Source organism: Gobio gobio (assembly GCF_949357685.1).
Source record: "Gobio gobio genome assembly, chromosome: 17".
Classification (NCBI taxonomy): domain Eukaryota; kingdom Metazoa; phylum Chordata; class Actinopteri; order Cypriniformes; family Gobionidae; genus Gobio; species Gobio gobio.
Window position 1 is genome coordinate 2,609,726 of NC_137110.1, and position 21,772 is coordinate 2,631,497.

The following is a 21,772-nucleotide window of genomic DNA, read 5'->3' on the forward strand; positions in this document are numbered from 1 at the left end:
CTCCTTAGACTCCTGAATCCAACCCTGAACACCAAACATGCCAGGTTTCGTGCTTAACAAACGTTTGTGAATATCTTCGAAACCGTCAAATCGAGACGAAACCACTGCAGAAAAAGTCAAAAAATGGAAAATCGAAAAACATAGGTTGATTGCTAAACAACAATGCCCAAATGTCAAAATTTTGATAGGATGTCAATGTCACCCATGGGTAATTTTTATGCTCTCATAAATATAAGTGTCTATAGCTTCAAAACAAAATGAGATAGGGGAGAGCGGGGCACAACCTAATGCGGGGTTAGTTGTAACACGCATGTTTTAACCCTTTCCACACATGCCAGAATGACTAAACTTAGCGTATTTACTAATTGCCATATCAACATTATTTAGAGAAAAAATTGCGCCAAAATTAAAGACTCTCTGGAAGATATTACTGAACATGTATTTAACCATAGCAAAAGTAAATTTCTTACTTAAGTTTAGTTTTCATCTCTGTTTTTTGTGTTTATTTAAAATAAGACAAATCTGATATTATTGTAATCTTATATCTGTTATTTAACAGTTGAGATGGTTCTTTAATGCTGATCTAACACACGAGCCGCGGTTTAAATTCCAGTTGTGCAGATGGTGTGTGTGTTAACACTGCGTTACAATCAGCCCCTATTAGAAATATGCCATTATTTTCTATACTTTTATTAATTCTTTTGAGAAACCATGAGAAAAGGGTGAATAATGACTGAGAGTTAATGTTCAGAAATTATGAATTATTATTATGTTTTGAACTATGCTGTATAGCTGTATTTAGCGATGTGTTTGTAGTCAAATTCAAAAATGCTTATATTTTTAATGATTAAAAAATGCCATTATTTTATTTTAAAAAGTTAATAATTGTATGTTGTTGACAAAATATTTAATATTTTTTTGATTATATCAGGTAACATGTTAAGCTGTTATTTGGTCATGTTACATTGAGCCCCACCATTTCACTTCCATTATTTCGGGGTAAATCAAGAAAAAAGTAAACACTGTATTAATGAAACAAAACCACATAATTGTACTAGACGTGTGTGCAATTAATGTGGGAAACAATAAATACTCTGAACCCCAAGTGGATTTACACAAACTGTGAAAGTCAAAAAGCGTTAGGTTGTGCGCCGCTCTCCCAAATTTACACCAAATTTGGTACATGTATGTATGGGCACACTCGGAGGACACCTTAAACAAGTGGTGGAGATTGGACCATAGGTGGCGCTATAACTACCAAAAAAAAAAAAATTTCCTTGGTAAATTGCCTGTATTGGCTATAAATGCTCTTTTCAATCTATAAGTGGTTACATGCTTGCTAAATAGAACGTAATATCTTTTTACATATGTCCTTAAAGGGTTAGTTTAAGGACTATTCTGAAAATGAAAATTCTGTCATTAATTCCTCACCCTCATGTGGTTGGACACCCGTCAGACCTCCGTTCATCTTCAGACACAAATGAAGATATTTTAGTGTAAATCTGATGCTGAGAAAGGCTTCAGATAGGCCTCCATTGGCATTCAGTACATTTACACTCACAAGACCCAGAAAAGGCACTTAAAACGTCGTTACAAAGTCCATCTCACCACAGTGACTCTACAATAATTTTACGATGCGACGACAATAGTTTTTGTGCGCAAAAAAAATCAAAATAACTCCTTTATCCAGCTTGTTCTTGTCTTCCGTGTGCCGGATCTGCGTCATATTCTCACGCATGCGTCGTGGAGACACACACGGAAGACAAGAAGAGGTTGAATAAAGTCGTTATTTTGATTTTTTTTGTGCACAAAAACTATTGTCGTCGCATCGTAAAATGATTGTAGAGTCACTGTGGTGAGATGGACTTTGTAACGACGTTTTAAGAGCCTTTTATGGGTCTTGTGAGTGTAAATGTACTGAATGCCAATGGAGGCCTATCTGAAGCCTTTCTCAGCATCAGCTTTACACTAAAATATCTTCATTTGTGTCTGAAGATGAACGGAGATCTGACGGGTGTCCAACCACATGAGGGTGAGGAATTAATGACACAATTTACATTTTTGGGTGAACTAACCCTTTAAATGCTTGAACCCCCATGATTTCTGCTCACAGCTATATTTATTAATAAGTAATTAATTCACAACCAATTACGTATAGTATGAGTGTGTGTAGTATGAATGTAATCTGGACATGCATATTATCCTGTGACCTACCAGTGTCAGTTATGTCATTTCACTCATTCTCAAATCCTCTCCAATGGCCTCATGGGATAGTAAAGTGTCCATCTCAGCGGAAGTAGTAGATCAGGGGTGTCCAAAGTTGGGCCACTGTCCTGCAGAGTTTAGCTCCAACTTGCCTCAACACACCTGGAAGTTTCTAGTATGCCTAATAAGACCTTGATTAGCGGGTTCAGGTGTGTTTAATTGGGGTTGGAGCTAAACTCTGCAGGACAATGGCCTTCCAGGAGCAGGATTGGACAGCCTTGATGTAGATCATCCGACTCTTTTATGAGTGCTGTGAATTCAGACACTTGCTGTTTTCACCTACTGTATAGCAGGGAAGTGTGTGATTTCAAACGCAGCCAACGTCAAATAGCTCTGCCAACATGATATACAGTGAAGTAGCTTTAACATGAAGCCACAGGCTGTTCGCTTGACATTCATGGACTGGTTATTCATGTTCTCTTGTGGTTTACACGCAGAGACACCGCAAACGAACTCTGGAAGTGGATGCGCCAGCTGGAAGCCGAGAAGTTTGAGTTGCAATACAAATACATGTGCCAGAAATACGAGGTGAGGTTTCTTAGCCACAAAGTGCCGCGCCACCAGAACAGGATGTTAGAGAAGAAAGTCAAAATTTAAGGAGAGGACGTTTATGATATGTCATACATAGTCACACCCAGCTCAGACTTGGCAGAACAATCATACGGGCCGGTTCCCAGAGAGACAATGTGATTGACATGAGAAGGAGGAAAGTGATTCACCGAGATTGATTAACACGTGTGATTTTGTGTCTCACAGATCATCGTGCTCAGGAATCGAGTCAGCGACCATCAGAAAAAGTAAGTGGCTGTGAAATGTTGCCGATTAATCCAAGCATTATCCAACGCTACATTCACACCACAAGCGAAAACGGCCCGTTTCGACGTTATTTTTCCAAATACGACCCATATCAGACACTAATCATCGCATTTTTGTAAGCAGGCCTTAAGTTAGAAGCACTACTAGCTTTAAAAGTTTTATAAATGTGTTTAAAAAAGCCAAAGCTGCATCAAAAACACAGTAAAAATTGTGAAATATTATTACCATTTAAAATAACTGGGTTTTGTTTTAATATATTTTAAAATATAATTTATTTCTGTGATGCAAAGCGCAATTTTTTAGCAGTCTTCAGAGTCACATGGTCCTTCAGAAATCATTCCGATATGCTGAAGCATTTCTGATTATTATCAATGTTGACAACAGATTTGCAGTTTGTTGAAACCGTCATGCATTTTTTCAAGATTCTTAGATTAATGGAAAGTACAGTAGAAAGTTCAAAAGTACAGCTTTTATCTGAAATATAATATTTTGTATGATTATAAACCCACTTTTGAGCAATTTAATGCGTCCTTGATGAATAAAACGATTTACAAAAACCCCAAACTTTTGTATTTCTAAACATACTGTATGTGCAAGACCTCATATAGTGCTATTATTCTATGATTCAAGCATGTGATGGCTGATCTGAGATGTATAAAGGCGGCTCAAATTCAATTCAATTGTCCATATAGTCACATGACTAGTCACAGGTGTTAAATATCAAGCAGCTGTGGAAGAAGAACGCATGTTACCTCCAGCTCAGATATGAAGAGATGAGCAACAGTCCTAAAATAATATTGACCTCAGTGTCTTCAAATAAAGCGGTAAAGACCCAGCTAAGACGCGTAATGCCGCTAAGATAATCTAGCATAGCTGTATGTTTCCAGAACGTTCTGTGTGAGATAACAGTTGCTGCTTTGTTGTGGCTCAGCCATGCCAAAGGATTGCCACATTGTGTGTGTGTGATGTACAAATGTCCCAGTTCAGTGACAGGACCCGAGGGTAATACGCTGGTATTTTGATACGCCTTTTTGCTGAGTGATCATGTTTATATACCGTATGACATTGTACAATACTTCAAAGAATACCATGTTATTAGCATCATAGTGTCCAATGTTTTTTATATCATATATTTTATGCATGATATATATTGTAAACAAATGTTTTCATCAAATCTCTTCATTTCCTGTGAGTGTGTGGGATATATTAGGCAGCAAGTGAACATTTTGTCCTCAGAGTTGATGTGTTAGAAGCAGGAGAAATGGGCAAGCGTAAGGATTTGAGCGAGTTTGGGACAGATTGTGACGGGTCAGAGCATCTCCAAAACTGCAGCTCTTGTGGGGTGTTCCCAGTCTGCAGTGGTCAGTCTCTATCAAAAGTGCTCAGAGGAAGAACCAGTGGAGAACCGGCCACAGGGTCATGGAGGACCAGTGGAGAACCGGCCACAGGGTCATGAAGGACCAGTGGAGAACCGGCCACAGGGTCATGGAGGACCAGTGGAGAACCGGCCACAGGGTCATGAAGGACCAGTGGAGAACCGGCCACAGGGTCATGAAGAACCAGTGGAGAACCGGCCACAGGGTCATGAAGGACCAGTGGAGAACCGGCCACAGGGTCATGGAGGACCAGTGGAGAACCGGCCACAGGGTCATGAAGGACCAGTGGAGAACCGGCCACAGGGTCATGGAGGACCAGTGGAGAACCGGCCACAGGGTCATGAAGGACCAGTGGAGAACCGGCCACAGGGTCATGAAGGACCAGTGGAGAACCGGCCACAGGGTCATGAAGAACCAGTGGAGAACCGGCCACAGGGTCATGAAGAACCAGTGGAGAACCGGCCACAGGGTCATGAAAGACCAGTGGAGAACCGGCCACAGGGTCATGAAGGACCACTGGAGAACCGGCCACAGGGTCATGAAGGACCACTGGAGAACCGGCCACAGGGTCATGAAGAACCAGTGGAGAACCGGCCACAGGGTCATGAAGGACCAGTGGAGAACCGGCCACAGGGTCATGGAGGACCAGTGGAGAACCGGCCACAGGGTCATGGAGGACCAGTGGAGAACCGGCCACAGGGTCATGGAGGACCAGTGGAGAACCGGCCACAGGGTCATGAAGAACCAGTGGAGAACCGGCCACAGGGTCATGAAGAACCAGTGGAGAACCGGCCACAGGGTCATGAAAGACCAGTGGAGAACCGGCCACAGGGTCATGAAGGACCAGTGGAGAACCGGCCACAGGGTCATGAAGAACCAGTGGAGAACCGGCCACAGGGTCATGAAGAACCAGTGGAGAACCGGCCACAGGGTCATGAAAGACCAGTGGAGAACCGGCCACAGGGTCATGAAGGACCACTGGAGAACCGGCCACAGGGTCATGAAGAACCAGTGGAGAACCGGCCACAGGGTCATGAAGGACCAGTGGAGAACCGGCCACAGGGTCATGGAGGACCAGTGGAGAACCGGCCACAGGGTCATGAAAGACCAGTGGAGAACCGGCCACAGGGTCATGAAGGACCAGTGGAGAACCGGCCACAGGGTCATGGAGGACCAGTGGAGAACCGGCCACAGGGTCATGAAAGACCAGTGGAGAACCGGCCACAGGGTCATGAAGGACCAGTGGAGAACCGGCCACAGGGTCATGAAAGACCAGTGGAGAACCGGCCACAGGGTCATGAAGGACCAGTGGAGAACCGGCCACAGGGTCATGGAGGACCAGTGGAGAACCGGCCACAGGGTCATGAAAGACCAGTGGAGAACCGGCCACAGGGTCATGAAGGACCACTGGAGAACCGGCCACAGGGTCATGAAGGACCAGTGGAGAACCGGCCACAGGGTCATGAAGGACCAGTGGAGAACCGGCCACAGGGTCATGAAGGACCAGTGGAGAACCGGCCACAGGGTCATGAAGGACCAGTGGAGAACCGGCCACAGGGTCATGGAGGACCAGTGGAGAACCGGCCACAGGGTCATGAAGGACCAGTGGAGAACCGGCCGCAGGGTCATGGAGGACCAGTGGAGAACCGGCCACAGGGTCATGAAAGACCAGTGGAGAACCGGCCACAGGGTCATGAAGGACCAGTGGAGAACCGGCCACAGGGTCATGAAAGACCAGTGGAGAACCGGCCACAGGGTCATGAAGGACCAGTGGAGAACCGGCCACAGGGTCATGGAGGACCAGTGGAGAACCGGCCACAGGGTCATGAAAGACCAGTGGAGAACCGGCCACAGGGTCATGAAGGACCACTGGAGAACCGGCCACAGGGTCATGAAGGACCAGTGGAGAACCGGCCACAGGGTCATGAAGGACCAGTGGAGAACCGGCCACAGGATCATGAAGGACCAGTGGAGAACCGGCCACAGGGTCATGAAGGACCAGTGGAGAACCGGCCACAGGGTCATGGAGGACCAGTGGAGAACCGGCCACAGGGTCATGAAGGACCAGTGGAGAACCGGCCACAGGGTCATGGAGGACCAGTGGAGAACCGGCCACAGGCTCATGGGCGGCCGAGGCTCATTGATACCCGTGTGGAGCGAAGGCTGGTTCACAAATGCTTCAGGAATGGTTTGAGGAGCACAACAACAAGTTTGAGGCGTTGACTCAGCCTCCAAATTCCCCAGATCTCAATCCAATCGAGCATCTGTGGGATGTGCGGAACAAACAAGTCCGATCCATGGAGGCCCCACCTCACAACTCAACGATCTGCTGCTAACATCCAGATACCACAGCACACTTTGATGCTAAAATGCATGTGGTCATATAAATATGGCACTTTTTGCAAGCATGAGGACAGCTGCTCAACACTCGGTCAGGGGGTTTAATTATAGACGACTATCAGCATAAAATAACAAACATCAGAGCCGCTGCGTGTGTGTGTGAAACCAGCAGCCGATCCCGTCATTCAGCAGACTTAGCAAAGCCCTCGAGTCAAAGCCAGTGTGTGTGTGTGTGTGTGTGTGTCAGTCGGATAGGTGATGTATCGCACGCCAAAAATGCATGACTCCTGCCTGACTCATGCCCAATCTGTACAGACCTGCTGAGCAGTTATGGCTAATCTGACCGGTACTGAACTGAGCCCGGCTCAACTGTGGGAAGACAAAGGATTTTCCTCAAGTTCAGTCTCTCCAGTCTCCAGTTGTGAGACTGCAAATTCTGCTCCAGAATGTTTTATCTGAGCACTTATCCACAAAGTCATGCCAGTGTGTTTAATGGCTCTGTTATTGCCCGACTGGCACGAGGACGGGCGCACAGATCCAGCAGCTGTTCAAGAGTTAAAGGGGTCAGACAGACCCGGGGCTCCTGGGAAATCCTGCTCTAAGCGCTGGAAGAATGGGAGATTTGCTACTGCCACAGATACACAGTGCCATCTCATGCTGGTATAAATACATTTAGTTAACACCCAATATATCTTATGTCATGCTACAGTCTTAAAATAAAGATCCAAAAGACTGAAGGATTGGAAGAATCAACAAAGAACTGTTTAAATATAGGTCACATGTCTGTTCTGATCTGAGAAACAATGCTAGATGCATTAAATAAATGCAACCTTATAATAATAAAGCATTGAGTGTTTACATAATTAGGGGCTGAGCACCTAAATATTATTATTGTTCTGTTTCGTCTTCCGCTCTTGAGTCAATGGCCCATAGAACCGCTTGCGGGAAAGTTGTGACATTTGGTACACGGATAGAGATCAGTCTAAACTGTCAACATACCAAATTTGGAGTCTCTAACTCAATCTCTCTAGCGCCACCACCTGTCCAAACGTTTGAACTGTAAGGGTTAGAAACATTCCTTCTGATTCCTTGGCTCACGGCGATTCGATTGCATCCTATGACAATTTTCCCGCCAAAAAACTCCTAGACGGTTTATCCGATTTGCACAAAAATTGAACCAGATCATCTTCAGACAATGCCAACAAAAAAATATGGAATTCAAGTCGATTCATCAAAGTGTTTTTGAAAAACACGCAAACTAGTTTGACGTAGCGCTTGCGAAAATAGACGTAAGGCTGTATCTCCGCAACGCTTTATCGCATTCTGACCAAACTTGGTAGAGATCATCACAAGCATGACCTGAGGCTACATGCAGCGTTTCGGCACAGCGCCACCTACTGGTCCGGAGATATGAAAAATGGCTTTTTTAGCCATTTTAGACGTCGGCCATTTTGAATTTTGTAGTAAAATGCTGTATTTCATGAACACATTAGTGTCATTGTGAAACTCGGTATTGGTCATCGGCACCATGCCCTGAAGGAGCCTGAGAAGTTTCGAGCCAATCAAATATTCTCATGATTATAACTTTGGATTTGACTCTACTTATTTTCACACACTTAGACTTCTGAATCCTTGCCGGGTCCAACGATACCAAACATGTCAACATTGTGATTTAGTGTGTCCGATCGAGACGAAATCACTGTAGGAAAATCAGAATCATAGTGTTTTGACTTAATGTTCATGGCCAAATGTCAACATTTTGATAGTAATTGGCAAAAAAATGCTAAGTCAGGCGTGTTATATGCTCATAAATACAAATGTCTATAACTACTAAACGAAAGTATATATCTTCACCAAATTTGGCACACTTATGTATGAGGGCACTTTGAGGACACACACCAAAAGCGGTGGGACTGAACAAATATAATTGAATTGAACAAATAAATATACTATAATTGAACAAAATATGACATTGGCTCATCACAACACAACTCAACTCAATTTTTTGCTTAAAATTGTCTCCAAATGTCTTCACAAATTTTTGCAGTTGCATACAAATGCGTTAAAAAAATATATATATATATTACAAACAATTAATTTGTTGTTTTTTCCCTTAGTACAAAAGGATCCAGGACTAAGAGAGGACTAAGAAAATAAAGCAGCATCGCAGAGACACCAGCAACCTCTACAACATCATGTGCATTGATAATATGTTATTAAAGAGATAAAGAATAAAATCAGCATTTTGAAAACAGTTGGATTTTAAGTGACTAATAAACAACAGTCCACATTAGTCATATGAATATGCTGTAATGCTAATTATATGCATCGTGTATGATCTTTTTATTGATTTAATGTTAATCAATCGTAATGTGAAAGATATCATTGAATAAAGCTGAAAAGGTGGCATGCGTTTTTCAGGGCATGTTAATAAAACATAACCAGGAAGTACAGATGTTATAATAAATCAGACTAACAAAGATATCCCAGTGTTTCTTTCTTTATGCATGGATGAAATTGTGATTTTGTAAAAGTTATGAAAGTGTGACACAGAGACGTAATATTGTTGAAAACTTTATTGAAACTTGAAGTCACTGTGAGCTGAAACATGACACATTTATCCACACCCTTAACACAACAACCACAATATTTGTAATGATGAACAGACGTCAAAATGAGCCAAAGAAACGTCCTGAGATAAATTTATACTGCCAGATATATATATAACTCAATGTATAAAATATAATATACGACATTTGATATCTTGCACAACCTGTAACACTCTAATAAAACAGCTTTCAAATATAATTTGCACTTTAGAACACATTAAAATGAAAATACTACAATCTTGAAACATCAAGAAAAAAAACATGTTTTTGTCACTGCATTTGTCATGCATTGTTCTCAACAAAAAGCATCTACTGCCCCGAAAGAAATAAAAGCTCATTCTTACCATTTCTTCTGCAATACTTAAACAAAATTAGAATGCAATGCATTTAAACTGCAGTTTGTCTGTAAAGTGCATCTCAGTCGACCACCTGGAGAGATTTGTAAGCTGCCGACGTTATGTCATTCACAAAGGACTTCTTGTTCATGCCTTGCTGCAAGACAAACACACACAGTCCAGGTTAGATATAGTACTAAACATTAACACACATCAATATTTAAAGAGGCTGTGTGTAGAATTCAGAAAGCCTTGTTATTAGCGACACCTGTGGCCGTTCAGTGAACTGCAGCCGCGACTTATTAACGCGATTCAATGCCCTGATGTACTCGTTCTTCGCGTAATAGTAAAAAGAAGTGGGAAATAGCGGTTTAAGCTGCTGAGAGCGTTTCCGTTTTATTTATTTTATTTTTTAATTACAATTTAGTAATCAAAAAGCATGTTTAATTCATTGAAATCATGACATTTCTTCAATTTAACAACAATTTATTCAAAGTTTAGCAAAAAATTACATGTTTAGGGCCCTATGAAATGCCCCCCTCCATTTTTGAGACCTTTCGTTAAAAAAAAAAAAAAAACGATTAGTACATGAAAATCCTCACATATAGGCCTTTAAACCCAAGTAAACATGGCCAGTATTTACCTATATATGTGTGTGTAGAGTGACTTTACAGCTAGCACAACATTATCTGAGCATTATGAAACCAGTGAGGTTAGATTCTTCAGGTCATCTGGACACACACACACACACACACACACACAGAGAAAGCTGATCTTATCCACTGTGACTGCAGGGCCGGTGTTGTGAGGTTGTGAGGAATCAGGCTCAAAATTAGAAAAAAATTTGGATTTAAATTTATCAGACAAAATATCGGTTATCGGCTTTAAAATATTACGAATTATCGGTTGGCCAAAATTTGCATATTGGTGCATCCCTATAAAAAAGGATCTCAAAATTATAAATATTTTATCAAATTAAAAATTATATAACATTTGGATTCAGATTTATCGGCCAATATATCGGTTATCGGCTTTCAAATATAAAGAATTATCGGTATTGGCCAAAATTTGCATATCAGTGCATCCTAATAAAAAGGATCTTTATTATTAATTATATAACATTTGGATTAACGATTAGTACATGAAAATCCTCACATATAGGCCTTTAAACCCAAGTAAACATGGCCAGTATTTACCTATATATGTGTGTGTGTAGAGTGACTTTACAGCTAGCACAACATTATCTGAGCGTTATGAAACCAGTGAGGTTAGATTCTTCAGGTCATCTGGACACACACACACACAAACACACACACACACACACACACACAGAAAGCTGATCTTATCCACTGCGACTGCAGGGCTGGTGTTGTGAGGTGTGGCTGGTTTTCACCCGTAAGTATTCACACACACACACACACACACACACACACACACACACGCCCGTCTTCGTACCACACCCATCCTCTAATCCTCAACCGCCCCGACACCCACACACACACACACACACACACACACACACTGACAGATAATATCCCAGCTTCAGGAATGAGACTGCGCTCGGATAATTACATTGACTTCATTCATGTTAAATGTTAAACTACAAAATGCAACATTACTTTTCTAATAGAACCACGCCTAAAAATAAAGGCACCAAAAGATCCGTTCACAGCCATCGAGAACCCTTTAAAGACCTCTGACGGAGCACAATATGATCACATTTCCTATTCATATAACGTATATAATGTGATTTATTGCATGTGGAATCCATCATGTGATTAGTATTTGATAATGGAGTTTTTTAGGGGGACTTTTGGTCTACAGATGAAACACTGATTTGTATGGAGAAATATTGTTATGTTTGCAGTCTTACCTTTTTAAGATGACTCTGAATGTTCTTTTCTGACCACAGGCTGTGAAGGAGACCTCCTGCCGCGGTGCTGGACTTTGGCAGACTCCTGGTGTATTACAATAAATTATGAATATTTGAAAAAATACATGGAAAAATTGATCAAAATATTGTTGATAGTAATGTCATTATAAATTCTTATAATGTCTTTTCAATTATTTTTTTAATTAAATTTTCTGTAGCTACTTTGGAACAATGTGAATGATAAAAAAGTGCTACAAAATTTTTTTTTATTTTTTAATGAATTCTATTTGACATTTGAAGAATGCGAGTGTGCACGCACGTATTGAGACTCATGCTGTTGAGGGAGTTGACCAGGCCGTTGTTGAGCAGACTCTTTCCGATCTCGGGATCGGCCTTCAGCAGGGCGTGTGTGCTGTGAAGAGCGGTTGCCATGGTGCTGTCGTGTTCGGGCGAGGAATCGCCCTTCGCGAGCCCTGAGTTCACGAAACCAACCAGCTGCGGTAGAGTCTGACGGGCTTCACAAACAAAACACATTCATCAGAACAATATGACCAAACACAGCACTCAAATCATTCAAAGCATGAGACTTTAGCAATGCTTTCAAAAAATACCTCTTCATATTTTGCCATCACAATAGTTTTAACAAGATAAAGTACATACTCTACAGCATATTTTATTTTTTGGCATGCAAGATATTGACATCCCCAAAAAACAACCTCAGTATTTGTTACTTTACTAATCACTGGAAACATACAGTTCATTTGAAGACGGCAACATTAACATTAATCCAATGCCATTAGAAGTGATGCATAACAACTAGGGATGCACGATATATCAGCCATACCATATCTATCAGCCGATATATGATCATTCTTAATGTCATCGTATCAGCCCGAACATTTGTCTGATATATTAAAGCTGCTCAATTAAAAAAAAAAGATAAATAAAGTTCAGAGCAACATGTCTGTCATATCGGCTACATATGAGAACATTATTATTGTGTGTTTGAGACATGGATTAAATGCTGAGGCTTTTGTTTTTGTAATCAGGCTCAAAATTATAGCAAAATTTGGATTTAGATCTATCAGCCAATATATTGGTTATCGGCTTTAAAACATTAAGAATTATCGGTTAGCCAAAATTTGCATATCAGTGCATCCCTATAAAAAAGGATCTCAATTATATAATTATATAAAATCAAAAATTATATAACATTTGGATTCAGATTTATCAGCCAATATATCGGTTATCGGCTTTAAAATATGAAGAATTATCGGTATCGGCCAAAATGTTCATATCAGTGCATCTCTATAAAAAGGATCTCAAAATTATATAAAATGATATCAAATCAAAAATTATACAACATTTAGATTTATCAGCCAATATATCGGTTATCGGCTTTAAAATATGAAGAACTACCGGTTATCGGTTGGCCAAAATTTGTATATCGGTGCATCTCTATAAAAAAGGATCTCAAAATTATATCAAATCAAAAATTCTATAACATTTAGATTTATCAGCCAATATATCGGTTATCGGCTTTAAAATATTAAGAATTATCGGTATTGGCCAAAATTTGCATATCGGTGCATCTCTATAAAAAAGGATCTCAAAATTATATCAAATTATATCAAATCAAAAATTATATAACATTTAGATTTATCAGCCAATATATCGGTTATCAGCTTTAAAATATTAAGAATTATCGGTATTGGCCAAAATTTGCATATCGGTGCATCTCTATAAAAAAAGATCTCAAAACTATATAACATTTGATTCAGATTTATCAGCCAATATATCGGTTATCGGTCGGCCAAAATGTGCATATCGGTGCATCTCTACCTACAGCCATGATGCAACTCCTTAAAGCAATACCATCATGTTTCTGCTAGAATGCTGGCACACACGAGCTCACCCATGGTTTTGTTTGAACGTGTAGATCTGGACAGATTCCCGAGGAGAGCGATGGCGCTGTTCTGGAGCGCGGGATTGGTCGATTGCAACAGTGGATTGATGTACTTTAGACCGTTCAGCTTCTGCACGATTGTGTGACTCAACACATTTGATACCTAAAGAATAAGACAAAAATGTAATCATGCTTTGTATTTTAAATATTTTTTAACCATAATAATTATCATAATACAATCCGACCCGTAGATAGTAGCATGCAGAAATAATCAATTAAATTTAATAAAATATAAACACATTATCAGAATAACTGTTTAAAAAAGATCTCTGATTTACTTTGGGTCCAACTCATTAACAGGTGCATTCAAATAAAATATAAAATAAAGGCTTAATATCAGTGCTGTCAAATCGATTAATTGCGATTAATCACATCTAACATAAAAGTTTTTGTTTGCATAATATATGTGTGTAGATTATTGTATTATACACTGAATTCATATATGTATACGTAAATATACAGACACACACACACACACTATATAAATACAATATCTATACACACATATAGTATGCAAACAAAAATGTTAATGTTAGATGCGATTAATCACGATTAAGGGATTTGACAGCACTACTTAAGGGTGTGAACCTACACCGGTCTCACGGTTCGGTCACGATCATCATGTCATCGGTTTCAATTTCACTTCACATGCTTATAGTTTTGTCAATAAATAGAAGCAGTCAGATATATGAACTGAACCTTTCATTTGACCTGCTCAAAGAAAACGCTTGTGAATGAATCAAACATCCAACACAACTCAAGACAACAGGAGCATTTACAACAAATACACACGAGTAAGAACTCTGGGTCTGGGCCGCATGCCAGATGAAACTGAACAGGTCTAAAACATCTGGTTCTTCAAACCACATATGTACATTTTACTCCTGCCAACAATGCAAAAAATAAACGTGTGAGAGCGTGTTATGGGCTATGTCGGATATGACGGGACATGGATTTAATGGTGAGACTTTTGTTTTTGTAATCAGGCTCAAAATTATATAAAAATGTGGATTTAGATTTATCAGCCAATATATCGGTTATCGGCTTTCAAATATGAAGAATTATCGTCATCGGACAAAATTTGCATATAACGGTGCATCCCTATAAAAAAGGATCTCAAAATTCTATAAAATTATATAAAATAAAAAATTATATAACATTTCGATTATCAGCCAATATATCGGTTATCGGCTTTAAAATATTAAGAATTATCGGTTATCGATATTGGCCAAAATTTGCATATCACTGCATCCCTACAAAAAAGGATCTCAAAATTATATAATTATATAGAATCAAAAATTATATAACATTTGGATTCAGATTTATCAGCCAATATATCGGTTATCGGCTTTAAAATATGAAGAATTATCGGTATCTGACAAAATTTGCATTTCAGTGCATCTCTATAAAAAAGGATCTTGAAATTATATCAAATTATATCAAATAAAAAATTATATAACATTTAGATTGTTATATTAATTTTGTCAATAAATAGAAGCAGTCAGATATATGACCTGAACCTTTCATTTGACCCGCTCAAAGAAAACGCTTGTGAATGAATCAAACATCCAACACAACTCAAGACAACAGGAGCATTTACAACAAATGCACACGAGTAAGAACTCTGGGTCTGGGCCGCATGCCAGATGAAACTGAACAGGTCTAAAACATCTGGTTCTTCAAACCACATATGTACATTTTACTCCTGCCAACAATGCAAAAAATAAACGTGTGAGAGCGTGTTATGGGCTATGTCGGATATGACGCCGCTACAGAAGCATATTTTATATGTGCGTGACATGATTTACACACAGCGTGTCGCATCCAGGTCGTGCTTACCAGGTTGCTCATAAAAGCCGAAATGTGCCCAGATGTCGATTTTAAAGTAGTTGGAGCATTAATTACTTTGCTACCGCGACAAAACACGCACGCGACAAATGACGTCAGAAAAGCGTCAGTACCATAGACTGTACTTTCACGTGAGAAGCAGAGGTGTGTGTGTTGATCTGAGCTCTCATTGGTCTGTCATCGCTCGTCAATGTCAACATATTTGAGAAAACCAATCAAATCAGAGTAGGCGGGCTTTATGTTCACAGAAGCTGCTGAGGCTGAGCTGAATCTTAGCAGCGCGACTCAACGTCAAGTGAGAGAAATGAAGCTAAACTAGACATTTCATATTTGACAGCGGCTTCTGGAAGTCAGAAATGTTAAACAAATGACAAAAATATTCAGGCTAATTAATACACTTTTGTCTAATTTTGCCATTTTGAATTGAAATAGGCCTATGTAATGTCATTGTTAATTTTTCTTGTTTGTTAATTATATTATAAAAGCCGTTTTCTTCAGATTAGGCATAAGATTAATAATGAATGTGTGCATATTGTAAATTAATAATTCCATGTGTAGCTCTCAGTAAATAATAAAGCTCAGCTTTTTTCAGCCTGTATTGGGGATAAGATTAGTAATGAATGTGTGCATATTGTGAATTAATTTAATAAATGTAGTTCCCTAGCTCTCCTGTTAACCTTCAGTAAATTAACATGTCTATGAAAATCATTCATAAAACATTTAAATATCAGTTAAACATGTGTTTACGGTCTTCACTGATGAAAGTGGAGAAACTTAATAAGTCATATCTGCCCACTGACATGGTGTTCAAGATATTGTTATCAATTTTTTTGGCGTTCAGAACATCTGCACATGTGTAGATCATGGAAATCAACATTTTGGACATCCCATTTGGGATCTCTGATTATAAATCTGCCTACATTGTGTGATTAAGGGATGTACAATATGGTCATGCAGAATAAGGCGTTAATATTTGCTTTATAATTAATAATAAACAGCTAATATCCTAATATGCATAATAATAATTACTAGTTAATGAGAATTGGATGTTACCATTTTTTTTTCATATCCTCACTGGGGCTGAGCCGCCCTTTAATGAACATCCTAGAATCGCCGCTGGGCGGAGCTGAGGTGACGTGATGACTAGCAGACAAACGGCAATCCACCTGTCACTCAAAGTGGCCATGCCCTTAATTATGCAGAACTTTAAGGCTTTATATAATGTAAACGAATGAGTTATAAAAAAATCCCCCCCTCACAGTCGTCATGAAGGGCAACATTAGCCGTACAGACCAAAAGCACAGTTTGTCCCAGACTGTAAACATGTGTTCTTCTGCTGTAAAGTTGGCCATTTTAACATGAGCTCAATGAGATTCTGCTCCTTCTGGAGTCTGTCTCTAGTGGCCAGTCCATGAACTGCAGTTTAACTCACTTCAAGAGAAACTGCAGGAGGTCAGTATATTATAATCGGTTATGGTCTATTACTGAAGCGATACCGAAGAAACGATTCATTTCGACAGCCCTACTACTTAATATATAAAACATTACTATTTAAATATGTAAAATATAATAGGGATTGATGTGTTCTTACTAGTCCGTCATGGGCCGTGAGGTTCTGCAGCGCTCCACAGCTGGCCTCCAGTGTGGCGGGTCTCTCGCTGGAGCTCAACAGACTGAGGTACATCTGCAGGGCTTTGGAGTGGAAGAGCCAGCTGGTGCCTTTAGGATTGTTGTCCTCCATCACAGGATAGTCAAAGACGCTCTGCAGCACACACACACACACACCGTGTTGACCGTGTACTTTGGAACATGAACTGCTGCTGTACGTATGGCTGGTGAAGTGGCAAACCTCCTGCTGCAGTTTCTGGCTCTGGGAGCTGAAGCAGCCGATGGGGCCGGCGTCTGATGGAGTGGTGCGGTCGCGGGTATTTCCGGCCAGAGAGTTTATTCTAGTGAAGAGAGTCGGCATCTCGGTCTCCAGCTGGTAGGTGAGGTTGTGCAGAATACACACGCAGTTCTCCAAAGACTGTGAGCACAACACACAATATTATAGCAACAATGACACGCTTTAATCCATATACTATACAAACTAGAGATGCCAATTTTGTTCAATACGATAACCAATAATTCTTCATATTTGAAAGCTGATAACCTATAATTCTTCATATTTGAAAGCTGATAACGATAATTCTTCATATTTGAAAGCCGATAACCGATAATTCTTCATATTTGAAAGCCGATAACCGATAATTCTTCATATTTGAAATCCGATAACCGATAATTCTTCATATTTGAAAGCCGATAACCGATAATTCTTCATATTTGAAAGCCGATAACCGATAATTCTTCATATTTGACATCCGATAACCGATAATTCGTCATATTTGACATCCGATAACCGATAATTCTTCATATTTGAAAGCGATAACCGATAATTCTTCATATTTGAAAGCCGATAACCGATAATTCTTCATATTAATTCTTCATATTTGAAAGCCGATAACCGATAATTCTTCATATTTGAAGGCCGATAACCGATAATTCGTCATATTTGAAAGCCGATAACCGATAATTCTTCATATTTGAAAGCCGCTAACCGATAATTCGTCATATTTGAAAGCCGATAACCGATATATCGGCCGATACATCTAAATCCACATTTTGATATAATATTTGAGAGCCTGATTACAAAAGCAAAAGCCTCAGCATTAAATCCATGTCTCAAACACACAATAATAATGTTCTCATATGTAGCCGATATGACAGACATGTTGCTCTGAACTGTGTTTATCTTTATGAATGATTTCAATCCTATTTCCAGCGATTCAAACCCATCATGATGATCAGTGAAGTGTCTCAGCTGAAGAAAATAACACATTATTTATCAGCTTTAATTTATCGGACAAATGTTCTCATCGGGCCGATAACATTCAAAATGATCATATATCGGCCGATATCACGCATCCCTAATATATACTTCATCGATGTGAGACATAATTCATATACTGATGCAATTTTTGTGGCCTTATATAAAGTAAACAGCAAAAAAAGATAAAAGGTGACTAAAATTTTGCAAATATTTAAAAGAAATATGGACGATATTTACACATTTAATTCAACTTATTGTTATGCTAATAATATTATTTACATTTATAAATAAATTAGAGCTGGGCAATCGATTAATGTCATCCGAAATAAACAGTTGTGTTAATATAATATATATGTGTGTGTATTGTGTGTATATATATATGTATACGCACGCATGTATATATTTAAAGGTCCCATGGCATGGCATTTTTCTATTATTTTATAGTGTTTCCTGAGGTGTACTTATATTGTAAGTATGAGTTTTACATCATAAAATGTCATAATTTAGAAATAAAAGGCATTTTGTCTATACTGCTGTTTGCCCTGTGGCTGAATGCCCTGCTTCAAGAGGCGTGTCTGCTGTGAGACTTCAGGAAAAACGCCCACTGTTGTGATTGGCTGACATCTTTGCATTTGAAATGAGCGGAGGGGGCGTGGTTTAACGAGGTCTCCGACGCACGAGCTGCTGCCAGAGAGACGGACCTGAGTTCACTTCACATCAGTTCTCTCAGCATGTCTCAGTTCAGGGTGAACTGTTGTAGTTACTAAAATATACTTCAGGTTATTAGTTTATTTCTAGTCGGAGGGACTGTCACTCATGTCAGAAAGTTAGTAACTTTAGTAAATTATGGATCAGCGCTGACTCGAGACGCGAACCGTTTAGAACGATTCAGTCCGATTTGGTGAACTGGTTCGGTTCACTAAAAAGAACCGATTCAAAAGAATGATTCGTTCGCGAACCGGACATCACGGAGACGGAGCGATTGCTAACAAAGTTATTTATAGTAACTACTGAGTTATGAGAGCGCTGTCAGTCAGCGCGAGTTTATTGTGTTTGTATCTGAGAGTTCTGAATAAACATCCCAGTCACGCCAAGTCCGTCTTCATCATTATTCTACCAACTTTGTAACACATGCAAAGTACCATTACAGCGAGATGAACGAGTTAGTAAGTTTGATTAAAGCATTATTTCTAGATATGTTCCAATCATATGAAAAGCGTCAGTGCATTGAGTACACAGCGCAAACAAAGACACAACAGCAGTAATCGAATGTAATCCAGTTTATTGTGGGGAAAGCTGGCTAGCCTAGCCGGATACCCTCACGCTTGCCCCCTTCTGCTTAATCTCGCCCCGCGTTTGATGCCTCCGCTGTGGCCAGATGCAGTACTGGGGGTCGGGGATGTTGAAGGCCGAGCTTCGGCGTGCGTGAGGTTTATCTCTAAAGATGTGGCTCTGCCAATGTTAAGCAGAAACTCCCGACTGTATGCACATTGTAGAACCGATAGACGCGACGAGGTACAAAAACACTGACTCACAAGATAGAAAACACGAAAACACTGCTCTGTCGGGAGAGAGAGAAGCCGCAGTGTGTGCACGAATAATAAATCACAGATCAGAAGGAACTGAAAAAAGATTTCTGTTTTCATTTGTACATCCAAACACTGAGAAACTGCCAGCGTTCACTCGTTCACAAGGAATGATCTCTTGAGTGTTTGCATGAGCGTGGCAGATTCTCTGGGCGGAGGAAAGGGAGGAAACCGTTCCTGATTGGACGTCAAACCAGGAGACTTCAGGATTGGCTCGTCTGGCCTGTCATGTTCTCAAAGGCAGAGAGAGACAGCCACAACTCGGTTTTACACCGATCAACATTTCTATCCACTTGGGGACAATATTCAGGCTAGGGGAACTCATATTAATGTTGAAAAACCTCATAAAATGAAAATTTCATGCCATGGGACCTTATATTTAAGAAAAATATGTTATATTTATATATAAGATAAATTATATAAATATATATACACTCTCTCTCTCTCACTCTCACTCTCACTCTCACTCTCACTCTCACTCTCACTCTCACTCTCACTCTCACACACACACACACACACACACACACACACACACACAGAATATGTCAACAAACCCGTTCAAAGCACTTGACAGACAAGACAATGTTTGCCTTCACCTTTAATTATTATATTATATAATATAATTATTATACACAGTACACACACATATACAGATTTATTTTGGATGTGATTAATCGATTGCCCAGCACTAAATAATTATGAGCATAAATATATAATTTATATTTAAATTCTGACATGCAAAGCGACCGTGACGCTGTGTGTTTAGATATTTGGCGAGCGCTGATCATTTATAGATGTTGGGACATGCTCTGATGCGATCAGTCGTTGATGAGCAATGAGGGGTTTCTCGCCACAACAATAGAGCAGGAGTTGTGTTCAAACATGCTCTCCTTCAGGGAGTTTAATGTCTTGGCACCACAGCATAATAACTCAATAATAACAGCGATGCCACACCAACATTCCCCACCCAGACCATGAAGACGTTCAGTTCCACAACATGCCATCTCAACCCTCTTTACTGCTCTATCAGAGAACACAGATCCCACACGCTGCTTATTCTGAGCCTGACTCTAGATCAGGGGTGTCCAAAGTCTCGATCACATGACCACTAAACAGCCAATGAGAAGTTTCATTTAAATCCAGTTAAACAGCGCTGACTTAATCAACAACACGAACGTGTAAATCAGCTGAGCTGATTCAGTTCAAATACTTTTAAAACAACAATTCAACAACATTTATCATGTGTTTAACTGTGGTAACACGAACTGTAACCGGGGGAATTTGTCAGAAATGTAGGTTAATATCTAATTTTATTTAATTTGTAATGTAGACATGTATTAAATGAGTAATAAAGGCCAAATTATGGACTATTTTTGTCATAAACTTGTAGTTTTTGTGCATTTGTATTTATATGTTTATAGACCATAAAGCCATTCTAGATATAGAATTTTTCTTGAGTGCACTGCAAAAAATGCTGTCATTTAGTATTTTTGTCTTGTTTCTAGTATAAATATATCTAAAAATTCTTAAATCAAGATGCAAGATATTTTTCTTATTTCCTGGAAAATAAAATGAAATTGAAGTGAGTTTTTGGCAAATATATCTGCCAATGGTGAGAGAAAAATTATGTTTCTGTTTGGGAAAGAAACCAGATTATTTTTCTAATGCATTGGCAAATAATTTTGTTTGTTTCAAGAGGAATCAAGAAAAAAATATGTAATTTTCCTTAGTAAAAGCATCTTGATTTAATAATTCTTTAGATATTTGGACTGGAAAAAAGACAGAAATACTAAGAAAAGCATGTTTTGTAGTGTGGTTTTACCTGTGCTGATCTAAATAGAGCACTTGTTAAATTTAATAAGAATAGAGTTCTAACTCAGTAATAATAT

At 39.5% G+C, this 21,772-nt stretch overlaps 2 protein-coding genes across 2 annotated transcripts in view; one reads left to right on the forward strand and one right to left on the reverse strand.

The window, feature by feature from the left end:
• The window catches only part of tnnt2b (troponin T type 2b (cardiac)), a 36,650-nt gene extending 27,379 nt beyond the window's left edge, over positions 1-9,271 (forward strand). Inside the window, exons 11-13 of the mRNA XM_079840360.1 lie at positions 2,703-2,793; positions 3,022-3,062; positions 8,915-9,271. Of these exons, the coding sequence (XP_079696486.1) occupies positions 2,703-2,793; positions 3,022-3,062; positions 8,915-8,954 (172 nt within the window). The 3' untranslated portion in view covers positions 8,955-9,271. The remainder of the gene's footprint in view (positions 1-2,702; positions 2,794-3,021; positions 3,063-8,914) is intronic.
• Positions 9,272-9,356: 85 nt separating this feature from the next.
• pkp1b (plakophilin 1b) overlaps positions 9,357-21,772 on the reverse strand; it is a 25,376-nt gene continuing 12,960 nt past the window's right edge. Inside the window, exons 8-13 of the mRNA XM_079840189.1 lie at positions 17,278-17,454; positions 17,020-17,190; positions 13,530-13,683; positions 11,934-12,129; positions 11,615-11,699; positions 9,357-9,898 (exon numbers count right to left, since the gene is read on the reverse strand). Coding sequence (XP_079696315.1) covers positions 9,824-9,898; positions 11,615-11,699; positions 11,934-12,129; positions 13,530-13,683; positions 17,020-17,190; positions 17,278-17,454 — 858 coding nt within the window. The 3' untranslated portion in view covers positions 9,357-9,823. The remainder of the gene's footprint in view (positions 9,899-11,614; positions 11,700-11,933; positions 12,130-13,529; positions 13,684-17,019; positions 17,191-17,277; positions 17,455-21,772) is intronic.